At 39.4% G+C, this 21,989-nt stretch overlaps 2 protein-coding genes across 2 annotated transcripts; both read right to left on the reverse strand.

Annotated features, from left to right (window-relative positions):
• Positions 1-5,097: 5,097 nt before the first annotated feature.
• Positions 5,098-8,488, reverse strand: LOC143882544 (disease resistance protein At4g27190-like). The gene has a single exon (XM_077386021.1). The coding sequence runs from the start codon at positions 8,408-8,410 to the stop codon at positions 5,306-5,308; it is 3,105 nt and encodes a 1,034-aa protein (XP_077242136.1). The 5' UTR covers positions 8,411-8,488; the 3' UTR covers positions 5,098-5,305.
• A 6,218-nt stretch (positions 8,489-14,706) lies between these two features.
• LOC143885614 (disease resistance protein At4g27190-like) lies at positions 14,707-16,074 on the reverse strand. The gene has a single exon (XM_077389811.1). It carries the CDS (start codon positions 16,072-16,074, stop codon positions 14,707-14,709), a length of 1,368 nt encoding a protein of 455 aa, XP_077245926.1.
• Positions 16,075-21,989: the final 5,915 nt, after the last annotated feature.

Genomic DNA, 21,989 nt, shown 5'->3' on the forward strand with positions numbered 1-21,989 from the left:
TCGCCGAAGGGAATAAAATACTTCCATCACCTTCGTGGGGAGTACAATACTTCGACCATCATCGAAGGGAATGAGATTTACTTCTATCACATCAAACTCGAGATTCTTAGAGCGATATTGAAAAATATTCAAAAGTTCTTAAACAACTCAAAAGAAGTCTCGTACAATGCTTTGATAATATTTATTTATATGGATAAGAATTCCTAAAAGCTAAATTAAGACCTAAGCAAATAATATGAACTGTTCATCTAAAGTAACTTATATAAAAGCTAAAAACAGGGTTAAAATAACCCTAAAATAGAATTCCCACAATAGGCATGCACTAAATTCGCAAATTGCCTATCATATCCTTAGATTAGGCAGTTTGAGTTGTCTTTCTAATGAGACCAAAATTAAGCCAAACAAACAAGATTCGATACCTAAAGAGTCGGGTACAAATAAAATGACGTAAATAAAAATAAGAACTTGTTCCATAGTAGCTTCACTTGTATCATTCTCCTATGGTTCAAAAAACTCATCCTCGAGTTTTGATGTGTCAAAGAATGTTTATCATCTGAAACTCTCAAGTATCAAATATTGCTTCATTTGAAGACAAAAATAAAATCTGTCTTGATCATGAACATGCTTGAATTAATGAATATTCACTACAGGCTTCAATGTAGGAACAAATAAAAATGGAACAACATAAATGGATGGAGAAATCAATATAATATTTTACCACCCACCTCTCTTTTCAGTCTCCATTGGATCACCTAATATACTATCCAATCAAATTTCTTTTAATTCTTCATTTATAATTTAATAGGTTATATCAATTATCACTTCAAGAGATTCCTTAGTAACTTCACCACCATCAAAAGCTAATGGCTCATTATATGAACTTTTAGCAAAGATAAGGTATCCATTATCTAAATATTCATCATATATTGATTGCGACTCCCATATATCGGTAGTTGCCAGGGTTTGGTTTTTGGCCGCGCCTATGCGTTTGACGCAAGTTCATGATCCGGGATGGCTCGACCGCCTCTATCATGCGTTCACTGGCCGGGCAGATGCCAAGGTGCTTAAGTGGGGTGAGGCTGATAGGGAAGGCTCGAACAAGGGAGGATGGGAGGAGCTTCCAAGCAATTCGGTCGCCACCTCCCTCATTTACTGCAAGGACAATGTCGGGCCCACAGTGGGTGCCAATCTGTTGCAGCTCAAATATGCTTAGTGTACGAACAACTTTGATATGGTAGGTCTTGCCTTCTTCATAGTGCCAGTGAAGGGGTGGTGATCTCATGCAATGATCTGTGCTCACAGATAAACGGTTAGGGATATCCTGAGTGGGAACTCCGAGGGAACCCCTCGGCTCTCAAGTCAGAATGAGGGCAGAACACCCGGGATTTGAGGGTTACCTAGATGGTAATGAGCCAATGTTGGATATGGAGTGGAGGGTTCCCTCTTATAGGTGTTGGTTTCGGATGTGATGTGGCAGCGATGTGATGCTGTCTGATAGTTGGTACAGGAGCCAACACTAGACGTGTATGGCTCAGATGATGTCGGGTCTATGAGGTGACACATCATGGGGCCATCTGGTACTAATATTGACTGGTCAAGAGATGGCGGTGATAACTAGTAGTTAGAAGTGACAGGATCGTACGGTTTCTGATGGAGATGAGTTGTGAATGAGAGAACCTTGTACGGCTCTAGTAAGATCAATTGGTAGGATTGGGTGGAGATTGTATGATCCTTTGATATAAGTACCTTTCTTTTTGATGTTATACACTTTCGTAATTAGCTTTAAACAGATGTTACAATACTCAAGATGCTATTAAAATCAATTCAGAAAAGTGTTAAAAAAAGTGACTCGTGCCATTATCAAAATATGGAAGTGCTGATATCAGCTGCTTAAATGACTAGTGGTATATTTTCAGTTTCTTGGACTTCGTAGTAATTTTCATGCTCATTTGTTTGTTTTATAATATGATAGGCACGCAAAGATTATTAGCTTTATAAAGATGACTAGCATTCTTGGCCCATCCTATCCATGGGTGTAAAATAATGGTCCCACCCGGTAAAAACATGTGGATCCCACTCCACGCATGAGCTTGGGTGGCATGGGTGCAAAATGATAGGCCTAAGCTTATCGAAACATGTGTTGTAAACTGATGTGCCCCGAGGTGTAAAAAGCCCACGTTAAAATTTGTTTTTAGTAAAATTTTCTATAGAAAAACCTTTCCAATAAATACATTTTCTAGTAGTTTGATGTCAAAGACCTGTTTGTTTGGGTCCTTTTTGTTTTGGATTCTGAGAACCGATTATAAGTTTTAAACAGATTATCCTACTCCAATTAATTTAAACGTAAATTGCAGTCCAATAATCAATTTTGGACTCAATTGGTTCTCAAAATCCTAAACAATGAAAAATCCAACAATTTTACCAAAAAAACATGAATTGCTAGATGAGTATATCATGGGATATCGCTTAAATGAAAAACCCAGCAATCATGGTACTAAGGACCCCGTATTTTTATGGGTAATGGTAGGTACGTTGAAATTGCAGTCACATGTTAAAGTATAGCCAAGAAAGATTAAAAGGGCGAAACCTAAACGTTATGTATGTGAGCATGTCTAACCATTGATATTAAACCTATAAATTTCATTGTAAATATATTGTTTTTAGAGTTGATTTTTTTTGCTATCAAGATTCATGGGCATGTAATCCTTCAAAAGGCAAGCCAAGATCCAAGAGCACGGAAGGGGGGCGTTTTGGAAACAAAGCGAAATTCAACTAGTTAGACTGAGATTATCTCTTTCCTTTATTATCTTAAACTCTTTCCATGTAATCAATTGAGAGTGTTTTATTTAAACACTCCTTGTCTCTAAGGGTGGCAAAATCAACCGAACCGAACTGAAACCGAACCAAAAATTTGGTTTCAATTTGGTTTAACCAAACCGATTCAAATTTCGGTTCGGTGATGATTGGTTCGGTTCGGTTTGGTTTGGACAATGATAAATGTGCCCTAGATGTGCCCTTTTCATCGGTTCACTTATGTTCAGTTTGGCGTGTATGATCGGTTCAGTTCGGTTTGGAGTGTTTCGGTTCGGTTCGATTTCGGTTTGGAGGTAAGCATGTTCGGTTTGTGTTCCGGTTTGGGGATCAAACCGAACCGAAACCGAACCGTTGCCACCCAGACTTGTCTCATTGTAATTTATCCAAGAGTTTATTAGAAATCTTCTGATTTTAACAGTATATATGCTTTTTAAGATGGCATTATACAAGGTAGTTAGTTTGCTTGCTTAAATTTTGTCTCTATAGTTTTGGTAATTGGATTCAGATAGTTTGAACTGCATTGAGGTGACGTGCCTATCCTCATCTTTAATAGATGCATTGTGTGGAAACTGAAAAGTTTCAAAATGGGTGTTGATAATGCCTTTTCTACCGAAATTCACCAAGAAAATTTAAGAAAAAAGATATATCTAAGTTTTTTTCTGGTGGAAATGAGGTTTTGCTTTATTTAGAATACCACTGCCAAGCTACACAGTCAATTTTATCTTCATTAAACTCTTGCATAACTTAAAAAAAGGTGATAATAGGTTCTGCCATGTTTTTCACAAAGAAACTTGCTCCAAACTAATTGAGTTTTTAAAATATGATAATGCCATCGAAAACTTCTCAAAGACTTTCTACTCGTACTAACAGACTTATCAATAGAATTTAAAAAATGGGAAATGATATCTGCACAACCATGTTTTGATAATTACATTAACCCATCTTGTCCTTTATTATTTAAAGAGCTGTCAAAGGTCATTACGGTTCCCAAAAGGCTTTCAAAAGTCAATTAAAAAAGAAAAGACAAGCTAGATTTGTGCAAGTATTAAAACACAATTGTGCTGATATGATCATTTCCCAAAACTGTTGGTTACAATTAAAGAAACTTTTTTAGGGTTGGGGGAATATTTTATATTAGTTGATGCTCGGGGTTTAATGCTTGGGATTGGGGCTCAGGTTTGCCCAACAAAACTATTTGGTTGATTCTGATTTATTGGCTACAGCTAATATAATGTGGTTTTAAATATATTGGTTTTCAAATGTATCGATCAAGAGATATGGCACCTTAAGAGTTAGGGATCTGCACACAAAATAATTTTTGACCAACTGATGTGTCTTATTGATATTTCTGATGACATCTATTAAAATATTTGTTGGTCGGGTAGGGAAAGTTCATTGGATGATTGTGTGAATCCTCTTGTTTGTTCTTACTGCACACTATGCCAGGTTCAATGCTGAAACATGGTCCTCAAATTAATTTTTAATTAATCCTGAATGTTAGAGCAACTCATAGCTTGTCCATTCTCTCGGGAATATTGAAATAAAATTGTCACCGTTCAAGTCCATAATTTGTTTTGTGAAAATAAGACAATCTACATTCATACAACGAGGATCTTCAAAGTTGGAAGCACAAACTGATGATGCCGAAATCTGCTCTACACGATCTAGGGGTGATAGAGTTAATTATGTAAATAACTTATACTCACAGAGTAGAGGTTAGTAGAATCAAGATTATAATACTTCAATATTTAAGCTAGAAATCGGAATCACAAGGGAATTGAAGGGAAGGAGATGAGATTCAGAAGTGTTACCAACAACGTTTTGGGGAGAAGGATTGTAACTGAACTTGGTCTTCCCAAGCTGCCTACGTACCCCTTTTTTGAGGATCAAGTCTCATGTAGTTCCATTATGAAGTAAGGATCCCTTTTTATAGAGAATAGAGTCCATAATAGTGAGAATCTTATTGTTTTAGGAGTCTTTCCTTATTGGTCGACTTTCTAGGGAGATAAGTTTATATCTGCTTTCAATAGATATCCTATTTCCATATATCAATAAGTTACTAACAATGAGACTCCTATGTTTGAAAAATCACCGCCTTTGAGTATATTGCCTCTGTGAAGGTCGGTTCCTCAACGTTGCTATTTGTAAGGAGAGGATAAGGTCTCATTCCCTTATCCCATAGGTCGGCTTCTAATTACTTGGAAGCTCCACGTGTCATTCATCGACGGTAGGTGCCGATTTTACCCGTAACACAAACAACCTCTAATACAAACCTGATATCAAATATGCATTTTTGGAAGTGCAAACCAATTCTAATACAAATGTAATCATATCATTCAAAAAAACAAAAAAATACAGAAGTGATCACAAATCATGGACTCACACGATAGCTTTCATAATAACTAAATACACAAACCACAAATATCAATACACACAAGCAACAAAGAGTAACAAATATAATCAGAAGCCTTGAAGAATAAGGAGCGAAGAATCAGATGGTAAAGGGGCACGATTCATGAAAATGGATGTTGCGTTTGATCCCCTCACCTTCCCATTGGAGTTGGTTCCACCATTTCAGCTCACCTTCAATCTCTACCTTTGTTGGTGTACCATTTGGATCTGGATCATCAACAATGACACGGAGAGGGAGCTTCCTTAGCTTTGGACATCCTTTGACTTTGAGCTTCTTTAATGCACGCAGCTGACAATGCCCGTTGTAAATACTCATCAAATGTGGTAACTCCCACAAACATATGGTGTGTAGCCGTTGGAGCGAGCTTCCTTCTGTCCTTCCCCCCTGAAACATCTCCTCCAGTCTAGCACAAAATCTTATTTCCAGTGTTTCAAGTGTTCCTAAACATACCTCAGAAGAGAAGAGCTTGACGAGTCTGGGACAAAACTCTATGCATATGCTTTTCAAGGAAGTGAAGCTTCCTCGCCCAAATGTCCCCTCGCACACTGTCCTCAGTCTTGCTAGATGAGAGAGACACAGTTTTTCTAAGCACCTTAATGAGGAAATCATTGCAGTTTTTCCAACAAAGACATTCTCCAAGTTGTTGCATTTCGTTATCTCACATTCTTTTAATTCCGCCATATCTCCGACATTCTCCAAAACCGATAGACTTGTAACAAACATATTGTTACACAAAGTTAACGAATCCGTGTGGCCTAAAACCCCATCAACAAATTTGCTTCCAGAGATCTTATCGCCAAGCTTCCCACCTCCTCGGATATCTAAATGTCTGTCAAGATGGCTTTTTGGATTAGAAAAATTGTGTCTTTGGCTTTGGGTGTAATAGTTGTTGTAGAAAAATTGTTCCCCTCGAAGATGAAGGATGTCTTTATCTACGTTCCCCTGTTCTTCACAAGGAGAGACACAGAAACGGAACCGGGAAAAGCAGTTTTGGTTCCACAAGCGAGAGGAAGCTTTTAGAGATCCAAAAAACTCAGCGCTGGTCACGGAAATGAAAGCTCCACCTCCATCTCCATTTTTTGCTTCACATTGATTCCAAATCAGCTCTTGCGGTAGCAGCCATATGCTTTGCCAAACAACAGAGAGAAGGTGCTTTGTGCCCCGTAGGTCCAAGCGTCTAAGGCGTGTAAAGTCCGAGATCTCGTATGGAAATTTCTTGATAATAGAACCAGATAGATCAAGAACCTCAAGGTTTGTTAGCCCTCTCAAGCTTATGGTCTCCAAGCTTGAGTTACCTCTAAGGGAGAGGTGAACAATTGGGGTTGTCCTTGCAAGGTCAAGGATTCGAAGTTTTGGCAAGATGTGTCCAAAAGAAAGAGCAGCTTCTTGGATATCTTGTAGGTTTGCACAATTCGAGAGGTCAAGTTGTTCGAGAGTGGTGAGATGTTGCAAACAAGGCATCACAGTCTTTAATATAGTGCAACCTTCTAATGACAACTTTTTGAGAACTCTAAGGCCAGACAGTGTTGATGGAAGTGAGATGATCAGCGTGTTGGAAAGATTGAGAAACCTAAGATTGTGCAAGCTGGAAATTGATGATGGAACTGAGGTGATTTGAGTAGAAGAAAGATCTAGATGTCGGAGATTGTGCATGTTCTCAAAGGTTTCCTCTAGCATTTCCTTAAAGGAATTTCCAGAAAAATCGAGCCACTCAAGTTTCTCCAAAACTTGTAATATGGAAGGGGAAAGATTCTCTAAGCTGTTACAGTTGTTTAATCTGAGTAATCGAAGGTTGCACAAAAAAGACAAAGAAGAGGGCAACGATGACATACGGGAGGATGAGACCTCGAGTACTCGAAGTCCCGTCATGTGCTCAAAAAAGGGTTCGGGGAGATGTTCCAAGCAATGGAGGCTCAACAAAGTTATTAGTTTAGAGCATTTTGGAGGAAGGCTTAATCTACTCACATTCTCAAAGTACTGGAAGTAGATCCTCTTTGCGCCTTCCAACTTCTCCAATGTTTTAGGAGTCTCTTCTGATACACCGTACGGAGTTCGAGGAAAATACCATTTTACAAAACCTCTAGAAGGAGCTATATTCCATATATGTGAAGGCACAGTAGTTCTACCATCTTCGAGCATGCAACGATCACAGAGTTCCATAACTAGAGGTTTAAGCAACGAGGTCTGTAGCGAATCACAATCCTCTACTCCTCCAAGCAATCCCTCTGCCATCCAATATCTTAGAAGCCATTCCCCTGTGGAACCGACAAAAGCTGACGAAACAGAAGAGCTGACCAGCTCAAGGTAAAAGAGGCAGTCGAGGACAATGTCTGGAGTTAAAGTAGGAGTAGTTCCTCCACATCTCAACAAAGCAGCAGCCACTTGAGCCGCCTCCATGTACAACAACTCCCATGCGTTCTCTTCGTTCAAGCCATCAAACTCTATGACTCGTCGGTTCACCTCTTCCCAAGTAAATACATTACGACGAACTTGAGGCGCCTCCATGTACAACAACTCCCATGCGTTCTCCTTGTTCAAGCCATCAAACTCTTTGACTCGCTGGTTCACCTCTTCCCTAGTAAATAAATTACGACGAGCATGATATGGAAACACTAATACAATCTTGGATCTTCTTGCTGACAATCTGTCGGTGGGAACTCCTATTACTTCCAACTTGGATCTTGGTGTATAAGCTTCTTCTATAAGCAAGAAGAACCTTCTACTCACCAACGATTCCTGGATTCTAGACGCAACTTCCTCATCAGCACCAACATCAGCACCAACATCATCGTCATCATCATCATCATCATCATCATCATCATCCGTGGCAGGTAGTTGAATTCCCAATTTCTGCGCAATTTTCATCTGCAAATCCCGTGTAGTACAATGGGTTCCTTGCATTACAATTATAAACACATCGAACAAATGAGATTCGATTGCCTCCTTTGCTACATATCTTCCCGTTCTCCATCTCCCCACACCATTCCATCCCCTAACATAAATAAGTTGATCGATCCGATTTGCTAATCTTTCCAAGATTTTTCCCCTGGAATTTTCTATGATTCGAGGGAATTTCTCGGTCACTCCCTCAAACATGCCACTCACCGCCTCTTCCATCTCCCGCTCTCTCTCTTTCTCTCTCCGCTTTCTCTCTCTTCTTTCTTTATATATCCAGTGAATCATATTATTTTTTTGTGAAAATGATGGTATTAAACTGGGAAATAAAGGCAGAGAGCAATGTACCCGGAACTGAATACCAGCTTCTCGTCTAAGGGTTTTTTTCTTCGCAAGCCTCCATTTAAGTCTTCTATGGATGGCCTTAGAATCTTTGGCCAATGCAGTCATTTACGCATACCCAAGAAATGCTTTACTCTTGTTTTTTACTTTTTCTTTATTGGAAGGTTCCAAGATCACTACTACACGTAAAAGAAAAAGAAAGAGGCATAGATACCTTACTTTCATAGGGGGGGGGGGGGGGGGGAGGATCTTGGAAGATTTGTCTCTTCCTCTCCACGTTATATAACATTTATTTTTCCTACCTTTCTCCACCAGTACTGAGGGTGGAGCAAGCTTTGCAAATAGGGTTTTGATTCTGAGTGAGAGAGAGAGAGAGAGTTTCTTTCAAAAGGGAATATTATTTATTGATGTTTATTCGTAGGTCACTACCTAACAGTGAAATCTAAGGGTGTCAATTTTGGCTCGGGCTTGGAAGCTCGCTAGAGCTCGGCTCGAATCCTTAACGAGCCGAGCCGAGGCTCGTTAAGCTTAACGAGCGAGCCCGAGTTAGGCCAGGCTCGGCTCGTTAAGGCTCGTTAAGAATTTAATATATTTAAATATATATATTATATATTAATATATACACTAAAAGGGTTGTCCAGGGAGTGAAAGGGGGAGGCAAAATCTGTCACTTCTTTTTTGGAACCCCATTTGTTACTTGGACCACCCCCCTAAGTGTAAATAGAGTAGTCAAATTACACTAGATAGGGCTGTCCAGGGAAGATGAGGGGTGTGAATTTAATATAACCCGAGCTCGATAAGGCTCGCGAGCTACTCTCGAGCCCGAGCCTGGTTCGAGCCTGAGCCGAGCTTTTGAGCTTAACAAGCCGAGCCGAGCCGAGCCTGGCCAAGCTCGGCTCGGCTCGTTTACAGCCCTAGTGCCTGTTTGGTTGCCAAAATGCTTGAAGAATGATGGGGTAGCGGTGGGATTTGAAGCCCCGATACCGTTTGGTTGCGTTTTTATTTTAAAACCTCTTTTTGACCACTCCGCTTGTCGGCTGCTAGTCGGTGGCCACCTAATGAAAGTCGATTGCAATTCCTCCAAATCCAAGGATTTTGCAAAGAAGATTTCTGGAATATTAACTTGAAGTGACACATCTCTGCCTACTGTCCACATGTCTCCTTTTCAAGCAAGCTCCCTCACAATATTAACTTGAAGTGACACATTTTTTCTTCTCAAATACATGCAACCAAAACCAAACGACTTTTTATTTTCAAGCAAGCTCCCTCACAAATGATAACCAAATGACACTTTTACACCTACCAGTCTACCACTCATCTCCCTCTTGATTGTTATTCCTTGCTTCTCCCGTTTGACTTCCCATTCCACTACTCTCCCACGCACAATTGGGAACCAGACAGGCCTCGTGAAATCACAAAACTCAGATTTCAAGTAGGTCACTAACAATGTGGCATTCAGTCAAACAGGTATTGGGCGTCTTCAAAGGGACCGTCTCGCAAGCAATTAGATATCTGGGCATTGGGGTTATATGGTCGAGAAGCTGTTCCCTCACATGATTTTGTCGGAAAACGGGAATCCGTTTTGGGAATAAAAACGGGCATCAACCATTGGAGCCACTTCCACTAAAAGACAAATGAAGGGAGCTCAAATCCCATAAAAGCATTAGATACAGTTTGAAAGGGGTCAAATGAGGGAGTCTGTTTTTTTAAACCGCTAACTGGCTAGTCACATGGAATTAATGATTTACACTAAAATCAGCCTCAAGGGGGGTGAATGCCGACCCAAAGGGAGGTGAATTTATCAGGGCGAATATATGAGCCCCCATAAATAAATATTGTATTATCCATTTACACTAAGGCCCTGTTCATTTGAGATTGTTACTGCCAATTGTGAGCCCCCCAACCAATTATTGGACTGAAAATTAAATTAATTTTGAATCCGATAATTGGCTGGACGACTCCCCGTTCGTTTGAGATTGTGACAACTAATTGTAAGCCCCAAACCAATTATTGGACTCAAAATTATGTTTAATTGAGTCCGATAATCGGTCTAGGGCTCACAATTGGCTGCCACAATCTGAAACGAACAGGGCCTATGGGATTTGCTAGGGATTACTTTAGATGCCACGCATCAATTTTGATAATGGCACCCAGGTTCGCTCAATTTTACTTCCCTCGCACTTTTGACACTCAAATAACTAGGGTTGAAATTTTGGCTAAATTTATTCAGGTAGGGGGGTATACCTGAGTATACCTAGTAAAGCCCAACGAAGCCCAAGATAATGTGGGCACAAGAGGCTCTACCCAAACCCAACTCGATCTTAAGTTAAAATTTAGGAACTTATCATGCACCCACCCCAACCAAAGAATAAGCATCGCATGGGTGCATATAAATGTCATTCGGGTGCGCATATTTAATTGATTTGTGTTTCGGTTTCACGCAAAGCAAAGATCCCACATCGGAAAAGTGAATGGCCGTGGAAGGGCTTAAGGACTTGGGCACCCTTCCCTTAACAGCTAGCTTTTAAGGGTGGATTCTACCAAGGTCCTGTCAAGCAGTTTCAAAGCCGGGGTGTGGCAGACCGGTGTACAACTTTTGAACCTCTGACCCCAAGTTTGCAAAGAAAAGCCTTAACCAATGGAGCTGAGCTAGAGGCTCAAATTCTAAATAGCCACAATATCCATGTATGAGAAGCGTCACAGGATGTCATTTGAAAATAAAATGCTAGAAGTCTCATCATATTGACCAATGTACGAACATAGTACCGTGCATTTCAATGATGAAGAACGTGCGGCGTTGTGGTATTTTTTTGGGACGTCAAATCTTGTTCTTTTAGCTTGATTTTGGTGTTTTTAGAAAGGTTTTTCAATTACCTATCTGAAGAGCCCATAATTACGCTATTTGGAGTTGATTTGGCTAAGTTATAAGCAGTTTTAGGATATGGTATAGTTATATTGCGCGATTACTATTTTAGGAAAGTTTTAGTCATGTTTCTTCTTTTTATTTATGTTGCTTTAGTTAGAAGATTGAGAATAATAGTTAGGCAAGAATTTAGGCTTGCAATTCTTAGGTTTTGGCTTTTTATATAATGGAATGGCATGAGGAAAGAAGAACATATTGAATAAAGTTTATTTTTCGGCTATCTTTTGTGAAGAGCATTGGCTCGTTCACATGGGTGAAGGAGCTTTACTCCTGTCAACTGTTATGTTGGAGCTTTTCTCCAAACCATAGCATGGTTTTCAAACCCCCACTAGATTATTTTAGTCGCTTCTTTTATTGATCTCCATCTTGGTGTTGCTGCTCTCACGCTCCCTGCATCACATTTCTTACATGCACATGCAGGGGCGGAGCCAGGAATTTACACTTGGGGGGGGGGGGGGGGGGACTAGCATTTGGGGGGCCACTAAACTAGCTAAGCATGCATGTACATACATGAATATAAGAGGGATTTGTATGTCATTGGGGGGCCATGGACCCCCTCATGCTATATGTGCCTCCGCCCCTGTGCACATGAAGAGCTAGAGAATCAGTAAGATCAGTTGGAACTCATTGACGAAAATCAAATTAGGTAGCTGATCGTGAAGTGCATCAGATTCATAGTCATAGATCTCCTTTTATCTCCCTTGTTTTCTTGTGCTTCTTATCTCTCTTATGCTCTAAGATTGGGTGGTTTTGTAATCTTGAATATTTTATCTTTCTCTTTATCTAATAAACTGGTAGGGGTCCCCGCCAAACCCTAGCTTACCTATAAAAAAATCACTTCAAACATTTGGGGGCCATGCTGGGTTGAAGCAATATTCATATTAGTTTATCTACCACACCCATGAAATGCTTTGAATCTATTTACCTGGTTTCACTCAAACGCTATGCTGTATTGCAAACTATGAAGCACGAACTGAATTGTAACCATGGTTTAAAATTTCGGTTTCGGTAACAGTTTTGGACCCCACCGAAAACTGAAATTTCGGCGAAATCCAAAATTTGGTAATTTGGTCCGAAATTCCGAAATTGGTCTGAAATTTTGTGACACTTTTAAAAAAAATAAAAATAATGGCATTTTAATGAAATTTCGGTCCGAATTTGGTAAATGGCGAAAATGACGGAAAATTTCGGTTTCAGTCTCCAAAATTTTGGATTTCGGTCAAAATTTAAAACCATGGTTGTAACATAGTTCATGATAATACGCCAAAACTAGAGAATTACGAACCAGTAAGATACATAGTTTGATGCATTTTTACTAGGGCTGCAACTTGGGTCAGGTTTTACCCGACTCGACCAGAAAATAGCTTGGGTTGGGTTCATGTTTCTCGGGTTTCGGGTCGAGCCAGGTCTACGATCCAAAAGCCTGCATGAATCTGGGCGGTTTGGTGTGTATGATCGGTTTGGTTTGGTTTGGAGTGTTTTGGTTTCGGTTTCGGTTTGGAGGTAAGCATGTTCGGTTCGGTTTCGGTTTGGGGGTCAAACCGAAACTGAACCGTTGCCACCCAGGCTTGTCTCATTGTAATTTATCCAAGAGTTTATTAGAAATCTTCTGATTTTAACAGTATATATGCTTTTTAAGATGGCATTATACAAGGTAGTTAGTTTGCTTGCTTAAATTTTGTCTCTATAGTTTTGGTAATTGGATTCAGATAGTTTGAACTGCATTGAGGTGACATGCCTATCTTCATCTTTAATAGATGCATTGTGTGGAAACTGAAAAGTTTCAAAATGGGTGTTGATAATGCCTTTTCTACCTAAATTCACAGAAAATTTAAGAAAAAAGATATATCTAAGTTTTTTTCCGGTGGAAATTAGGTTTTGCTTGAATTAGAATACCACTGCCAAGCTACACAGTCAATTTTATCTTCATTAAACTCTTGCATAACTTTAAAAAAAAGGTGATAATAGTTTCTGCCATGTTTTTTCACAAAGAAACTTGCTCCAAACTAATTGAGTTTTTAAAATATGATGATGATGCCATCGAAAACTTCTCAAAGACTTTCTACTCATACTAACAGACTTATCAATAGCTTCTTGCACGGGTAGTCCCACTAGTAAATATAGATATGAGAATTTAAAAAATGGGAAATGATATCTGCACAACCATGTTTTGATAATTACATTAACCCATCTTGTCCTTTATTATTTAAAGAGCTGTCAAAGGTCATTACAGTTCCCAAAAGGCTTTCAAAAGTCAATTAAAAAAGAAAAGACAAGCTAGATTTGTGCAATTATTAAAACACAATTGTGCTGATATGAGCATTTCCCAAAACCGTTGGTTACAGTTAAATAAACCTTTTTAGGGTTGGGGGAATATTTTATATTAGTTGATGCTCGGGGTTTAATGCTTGGGATTGAGGCTCAGGTTTGCCCAACAAAACTATTTGGTTGATTCTGATTTATTGGCTACTGCTAATGCACTGGTGGTTTTAAATATATTGGTTTTCAAATGTATCGATCAAGAGATATGGCCAGCTACGTTTGGTTGCCGGAATTTTTTTGATTCTTGGGACTTTCGTGGAATTTCCACAGGAAACCCACGTTTGGTTGGTGGGCCCAAAATAATCCCAGGAACCAAAATATTCCCCCAACAAAACCCTAGGAAGGAAAAAAAACACTCCCAGGAACCAAAAATAAGCTTATAGAAGATTTTTCCTTTCTTCCCAACAGTTCAAGCAACCAAACAACCCCCCAGAAGTTTTTGTTCCACAAAAATCCCAAGAACCAAAAAAATTCAGGCAACCAAACGGAACTGGACCTCTTGTTTGTTCTTACCGCATACTATGCCAGGTTCAGCGCTGAAACATGGTCCTCAAATTAATTTTTAATTAATCCTGAATGTTAGAGCAACTCATATCTTGTCCATTCTCTCGGGAATATTGAAATAAAATTGTCACCGTTCAAGTCCAAATTTGTTTTGTGAAAAATAAGACAATCTACATTCATACAATGAGGATCATCAAAGTTGGAAGCACAGACAACCTCTAATACAAACCTGATATCAAATATGCATTTTTGGAAGCGCAAAACAATTCTAATACAAACGTAATCATATCATTCAAAAAAACAAAAAAATACAAAAGTGATCACAAATCATGGACTCACACGATAGCTTTCATAATAACTAAATACAGAACTTCTTCAAAAAAATAACTAAATACAGAAACCACAAATATCAATACACACAAGCAACAAAGAGTAACAAATATAATCAGAAACCTTGGAGAATAAGGAGCGAAGAATCAGATGGGAATAAGCACTATTCATGAAAATGGATGTTGCCTTTGATCCCCTCACCTTCCCATTGGAGTTGGTTCCACCATTTCAGGTCACCTTCAATCTCTACCTCTGTTGGTGCAACATTTTGGTCTGGATTATCAACAATGACATGGAGAGGGAGCTTCCTTAGCTTTGGACATCCTTTGACTTTGAGCTTCTTTAATGCATGCAGCAGACAATGGCCGCTGTAAATACTCGTCAAATGGGGTAACTTCCACAAACATATGGTGTGTAGCCGTTGGAGGGAGCTTCCTTCTATCCTTCCCCCCTGAAACATCTCCTCCAGTCTGGCACAAAATCTTATTTCGAGTGTTTCAAGTGTTCCTAAACATACATCAGAAGAGAAGAGCTTGACAAGTCTGGGACAAAACTCTATGCATATGCTTTTCAAGGAAGTGAAGCTTCCTCTCCCAAATGTCCCCTCGCACACTGTCCTCAGTCTTGCTAGATGAGAGAGACACAGTTTTTCTAGGCACCTTAATGAGGGAATCCATGCAGTTTTTCCAACAAAGATATTCTCCAAGTTGTTGCATTTCATTATCTCACATTCTTTTAATTCCGCCATATCTCCGACATTCTCCAAAACCGATAGACTTGTAACAAACATATTGTTACACAATGTTAACGAATCCGTGTGGTCTGAAACCCTGTCAACAAATTTGCTTCCAGAGATCTTATCGCCAAGCCTCTCACCTCCTCGGATATCTAAATGTCTGTCAAGATGGCTTTTTGGATTAGCAAAACTGTGTCTTTGGCTTTGGGTGTAATAGTTGTTGTAGAAAAATTGTTCCCCTTGAAGATGAAGGATGTCTTCATCTACATTCCCCTGTTCTTCACAAGGAGAGATACAGAAACGGAACCGGGAAAAGCAGTTTTGGTTCCACAAGGGAGAGGAAGCTTTTAGAGATGCAAAAAACTCAGCGCTGGTCACAGAACTGAAAGCTCCACCTCCGTCTCCATTTTTTGCTTCACATTGATTCCAAATCAGCTCTTGTGGTAGCAGACGTATTCTTTCCCAATCAACAAAGAGAAGGTGCTTTGTGCCGAGTAGGTCCAAGTGTCTAAGGCGGCGTGTAAAGTCCGAGATCTCGTATGGAAATTCCTTGATAATAGTGCTAGATAGATCAAGAACCTCAAGGTTTGTTAGCCCTTTCAAGTTTATGGTCTCCAAGCTCGAGTTACCTCTAAGGGAGAGGTGAACAGTCGGGGTTGTGTTTGAAAGGTCAAGGACTCGAAGTATTGGCAAGATGTGCCCGAAAGAAGCAGCAGCTTCTTGCATATCTTGTAGGTTTGCACAATTCGAGATGTCAAGTTGTTCGAGTGTGGTGAGATGTTGCAAAAAAGGCATCACAGTCCTTAATATAGTGCAACCTCCTAATGACAACTTTTTGAGAACTCTAAGGCCTTACAGTGTTGATGGAAGTGAGATGATCAGCGTGTTGGAAAGATTGAGAAACCTAAGATTGTGCAAGCTGGAAATTGATGACGGAAATGAGGTGATTTGAGTAGAAGAAAGATCTAGATGTCGGAGATTGTGCATGTTCTCAAAGGTTTCGTCTAGCATTTCTTTAAAGGAATTTCCAGAAAGATCAAGCAACTCAAGTTTCTCCAAAGCTTGTAATATGGAAGGGGAAAGATTCTCTAAGCTGTTACAGTTGTTTAATCTGAGTAATCGAAGGTTGCGCAAAGAAGACAAAGAAGAGGGCAACGATGACATACCTGAGGATGAGAGGTGGAGGACTCGAAGTCCCGGAATGTGATCAAAAAAGGATTCAGGGAGATGTTCCAAGTGATACAGGTTCAACAAAGTTATTAGTTTAGAGCATTTTGGAGGAAGCCTAAATCTAGTATCCGCAAAGAGCAGACGCACATCCTCATGGGACTTGACGTAGATCCTCTTTGCGCCTTCCCACTTATCAAACATGGGAGGCTTTTCTGATACACCGTACCGAGTTTCAGGAGCATACCATTTTACAAAACCTCCAGAAGGAGCTATTTCCCATATAAGTGGAGGCACAGTATTATCATCTTGGAGCATGGCATGATCCCGGAGTTCCATGAGTAGAGGTTGAAGCAATGTGGTCTCTAGCGAATCACAATCCTCTACTCCTCCAAGCAATCCCTCTGCCATCCAATATCTTAGAAGCCATACCAGTTCGGGAATGGGTATACGTCGCATAAAATCAGATCTGACCAGCTCAAGATAAAAGAGGCAGTCGAGGACAATGTCTGGAGTTAGAGTAGGAGTAGTTCCTCCACATCTCATCAACAAAGCAGCAGCCACTTGAGCTGCCTCCATGTACAACAACTCCCATGTGTTGTCCTTGTTAAAGCTATCAAAAACTATGACTCATGGTCGTCCAGGATTTTCCGAAGTCCATGAATCACGAAAACTATAAAACACTAATACAATCTTGGATCTTCTTGCTGACAATATGTCGGTGGGAACTCCTATTACTTCCAACTTGGCTCTTGGTGTATAAACATCTTCTATAAGCAAGAAGAACCTTCTACTCACCAACGATTCCTGGATTCTATACGCTACCTTCTCATCAGCACCAACATCAGAATGAAGATCATCATTGTCGTCATCGTGATCATGATCATTATCATCATCCTTTGTAGGTAATTGAATTCCCAATTTCTGTGCAATTTTCATCTGCAAATCCCGTGTAGTACAATGGGTTCCTTGCCTTACAATTAATAAACACATCGAACAGATGGGATTCCATTGCCACCTTTGCTATATATCTTCCCGTTCTCCATCTCCCCACACCTTGCCATCCCGCAAAGTAAGTACGTTGATCAAACGGATCTGCTAATCTTTGCAAGATTTCTTGCCTGGAATTTTCTATGATTCGAGGGAATTTCTCGGTCACTCCCTCAAACATGCCACTCACTGCCTCTTCCATCTCCCGCTCTCTCTCTCTCTTTATCTCTCTGTCTCTCTCTCTTTTTCTGTCTCACTCTCTCTCTCTCTCTTTCTGTCTCTCTGTCTCTCTCTCTTTCTCTCTGCTTTCTTGATATTTAGATTTAATCATGAGAATTGGGTGAAAATGAGCCTCTAGCCCAACGAAGCCCAAGATAATGTGGGCACAAGAGGCTCTAACCAAACCCAGCTCTGAGGTCAAAATTTAGGAACTCATCATGCACCCACCCCAACCAAAGAATAAGCATAGCTTCGGGGTGCATATAAATGCCACTAGGGTGCGCATATTTAATAGATTTGTGTTGTCGGAAAAGTTAATGGATGTAGAAGGGCTTAAGGACTTGGGCACCCTCTGTTCTACCAGGGTCCTACCAGGTAGTATCAAAGCTAGGGCATGGCAAACCGGTGTACAACTTTTGAACCTTGGACCTCAAGTTTGCAAAGCAAAGTCTCAACCAATTGAGCTAGAGGCTCAAATTCTAAATAGCCAAAATATCATTTGAAAATAAACTGCTAGAAGAAGCCTCATCATATTGACCAATCTACGCACGTAGTACCATGCATTTCTTACATGCACAAGTGGCACTAGCATTCTTGTATAACAATTCATATTCGTTTATTTACCACACCCATGAAATTCTTTGAATCTATTTGCCTGGTTTCACTCAAATGCTATGCTGTATTGCAAACTAATAAGCACGAACTGGGTTGTAACAAAGTTCATGATATAGGAACCAGTAAGAAAGATACATAATTTGATTCATTTTTACTTTAAAGTTCCATATTTCCAGCTCTCATGTATATTTTTACCTTCCATTGGTATATGTTTCTCACCTGTCATGTTTTAATTGTTCTGCGAAGGATTAGATAGTTTTCTTAAAGTTAACCATAGACAGTGTTAAAGGGTAACAGAATAGAGAATTGAAGTTAATCAAAGGGGCCTACATGAAACAAACCAGGTTTAAATAAATAACGCTGAACAAATTGCAGTTAAATGGCATCAGCAGCACGTAGAGTTTCATTTGCCTCAAAGGGCACGTCTGGCTGGCAGGAAATATTTTTCCTGACAAATCGTCATCTCCAAGTGGAGATTAGGGTGAAGGCGGCTAAAAATCTGCAAACAAAATCTTAAAACCAATGAAACCGGCGTTGAGAAGTTACTAAAAACCCGGAAACGATTGGATCGGTTTTGAGTAGAGATTTCAATTACCGGATTTTTTACATCTTCTCTTGATTGGAGATGTCGTGTCCATGATTTTGTTTCCTGATTTCTGTCCAATTTACATTTGGAGATGGCGATTTGTCAGGAAATGTTTTTCTTGGCAGCCGGACGTGCCCAAAGTCTTTGCGAAATTTCTTGTCTATAGCCGTTTCGTGGCTTCTCCAACTGATTCAATATCAGGATGTGAACTATAGGTATTGCTAGATGACTACAAGGGCTGTTTGGATACAGGGAAATTTTTTGTGGAAGATGTGTTTTACCGCGCTGGCCAAGTAATTTTCCATGGATTTATTTCGAAGGCAACTGATCAGTATGCACTTGGACATAGTCGTACACTATGTTAAACCACATAAATCTTGGGTTTCTCTTCGTATCCACTGTCATAGATATATTGTAGGTTATTTAAAAATAGACTTGATATGGGTCTTATATGGTCACTAGGGTATATCTTAATCTAAATTTAGATATTGATTACACCCATGTCTTCTAAACTCATGTACTTCTTAACTTGGCAAAATTATGTGTAACGATGACAATAGGTGGTTTAAGGGCTATCTAAGAATAGTTATGTGTTCAGATATGATCCTAACCATTTCTTGGGTAAGATCATGTGTCTGATTTTGAACCATATAAATTTGGTCTAGGGGCAAAAAATAGGGGCCTCTACTTCATAAAATGTTTTGGACATCATGATCTTTTCACACTATTGACTGTTCACTATGAGGATTTATGTCCTTGGATAAGCTATTCCTAGGATTATCTATCCTGTTTGGATATGTTTAACTTGAAATTATCCTGTCTACTGTTCAACAATTTTGTTCCAGTAAAATGTTATCTAAGAATCGATGTGAACAGAGAAGAAGATAACAAGTACATCGAAGGACCAAATAAACCTTGACTTGCTATCCCAACGATAAACAACCTATCACTTGAACTTCACATACTCAAACTTCTTTGGTTGCATTTCCACAAATTTTGATTCAAGTTCATAAAAGAATGTCAAGAAATTTGGAAGGTCTTATTTTAATGATAAAATTTTGAAGGCATTGGTTATGGAGATTCTTACCTTTTATGGAAGAATCCTAAGATGAGTTCATGTTATTCTCATCAATTTGAAAACAGGGGCTGATATTTAAACCCTGTTGTTTTGTTATCATGAGCCCCATCTCTTTGGCTTCATTGGATGTAACAACTCTGAATGAGCTGATGAGCCAGAGAAAGAAATTCAAAATAAATCGTGGGGTGTATGATACCAAATGTATATTTCATCAACAGCCTCTCAAAAAAAATTCCTAGATTTTGGTTTCTAGGGATAGGAACTTTTTAGTGCTCTTTTTGCCATGAAACTAGATACGGTATGACCAAAGAATACCTTAAATTACAGGAACAAATAATGAATACCTGAAAATACAGGAACAGAGATAAACCGATGAATGTGATGCTTGTGCATGTGTTTATCGACCTTCCAATGTTGTGATTGTTGTTTCATTTCTAGAAGAATCTGCCTCAGAGTGATACCTCCTAATAAAAGTGGCTGGTTGCTTAGGCATGGGAAGATTCACAGTTTCACTAACAAGCATGGCAAGAATGAAAGCCATGGTCGGTCGATCTATTGCATCTTCTTGCACGCACAAGAGCCCCAATTGGAAGCACTTCAACGCTTCACTCGAATTGAATTCATGTAATGATGGATCAACAAAATCTAACACTTTGTCTTCTTTCCACAATTTCCATGCCTGAAAGATGGTCTCAGTGATCTATAAAGACAACTCTGAATCATAAAAATCAATGAAAAAATAAGAAAATTTTTACTTACAAATCCCAAAAGGCTCAAAGAGTCATCGCAGTGATGAAAACTCGTGTTCTTCTCCCCACTGATGATCTCAAGTAGTATGACCCCGAAGCTAAATACATCGGATTTCACTGAGAAAAGCCCATCGTATGCGTACTCGGGAGACATATAACCACTGCATCCACAATTGTACAAAAAACTTTACGTTCGAGTGTGAAATATTTCTAATAGATTCATCAATTATGAAAATTCATTTCTTGATTATCCAATGTTATTTGCATATCTAATTTCTTCATGTAAATCTTAGGTCCCATAGAAAGATTGTGGTTTAAAATCGAATAATCAAACTGCATAGTGAGAAGATAAAGCGCTGTACATACTATGTCCCGATAACTCTTCTAGTCTTCCCTTGAGTCTGATTTTCTCCAACAATTCTTGCCAAGCCAAAGTCTGAGATTTTGGCATTCATCCCTTCATCTAGGAGAACATTGCTAGGTTTCAGGTCTCTATGAATAATTCTCAGCCTAGAATCTTGATGAAGATGAAGAAGACCACGAGCAATTCCCAATATGATGCTGAAGCGCTTCTCCCACGGGAGCAGTGGACGTCGGTTTTGATCTGTTTAAGTGTTTCCATTCAGATGTAAAAAATTAGGACCAGTAAATTACCATAGACACAACCTCAAATACAAAGCTTCTAGTTTGTATGGACAAACCAAAGAGAAAGAAGTCCAAGCTTTTGTTGGGCAAGAATTCATAGACTAGCATCTTTTCATCTCCCTGAATGCAATAACCTAAGAGCCTGACGAGATTCCTGTGCTGAAGTTTGGAAATCAATATAACCTTGTTCTTGAACTCCTCTAAGCCTTGTCCTGAACTCCTTGAAAGTCTTTTAACAGCTATCTCTTGTCCTCCTGGTAGCGTACCCTGAAAATACAGTCACATGAGATTGACCGACCTCTATGTAAGGTATAGAAGTATGGTGAGTGAAAAATAATTGTACAAAAATCTGTACAAATCAAAGGTTTAGAAATACCATGTGTAGGGATTCTTTTAGTCTTTAAGGAACATCAAATGATTTGAATCATCAAATCAATGGCAGTATGGCACTCACTTGTACTTTTATTGCCTCTGTATTTAGCTTGGAAATGACCAAGCAGAGATTAGCTCATTCACTTTACTTTAATGAGGGTGAATTTTTGTGTATAATTCATCCATGCTTTGTCCTTTTCCAGATTAAGTCAATTAAGACGAAAACCCCAGGCCCCCAATTGGCATATACTTTAATGAGATTTTATACGTTAGGACCTTAATATACTCT

Source organism: Tasmannia lanceolata, unplaced genomic scaffold (assembly GCF_043159265.1).
Source record: "Tasmannia lanceolata isolate RefF3 unplaced genomic scaffold, GAP_Taslan_0.1 ptg000008l, whole genome shotgun sequence".
Taxonomy (NCBI): domain Eukaryota; kingdom Viridiplantae; phylum Streptophyta; class Magnoliopsida; order Canellales; family Winteraceae; genus Tasmannia; species Tasmannia lanceolata.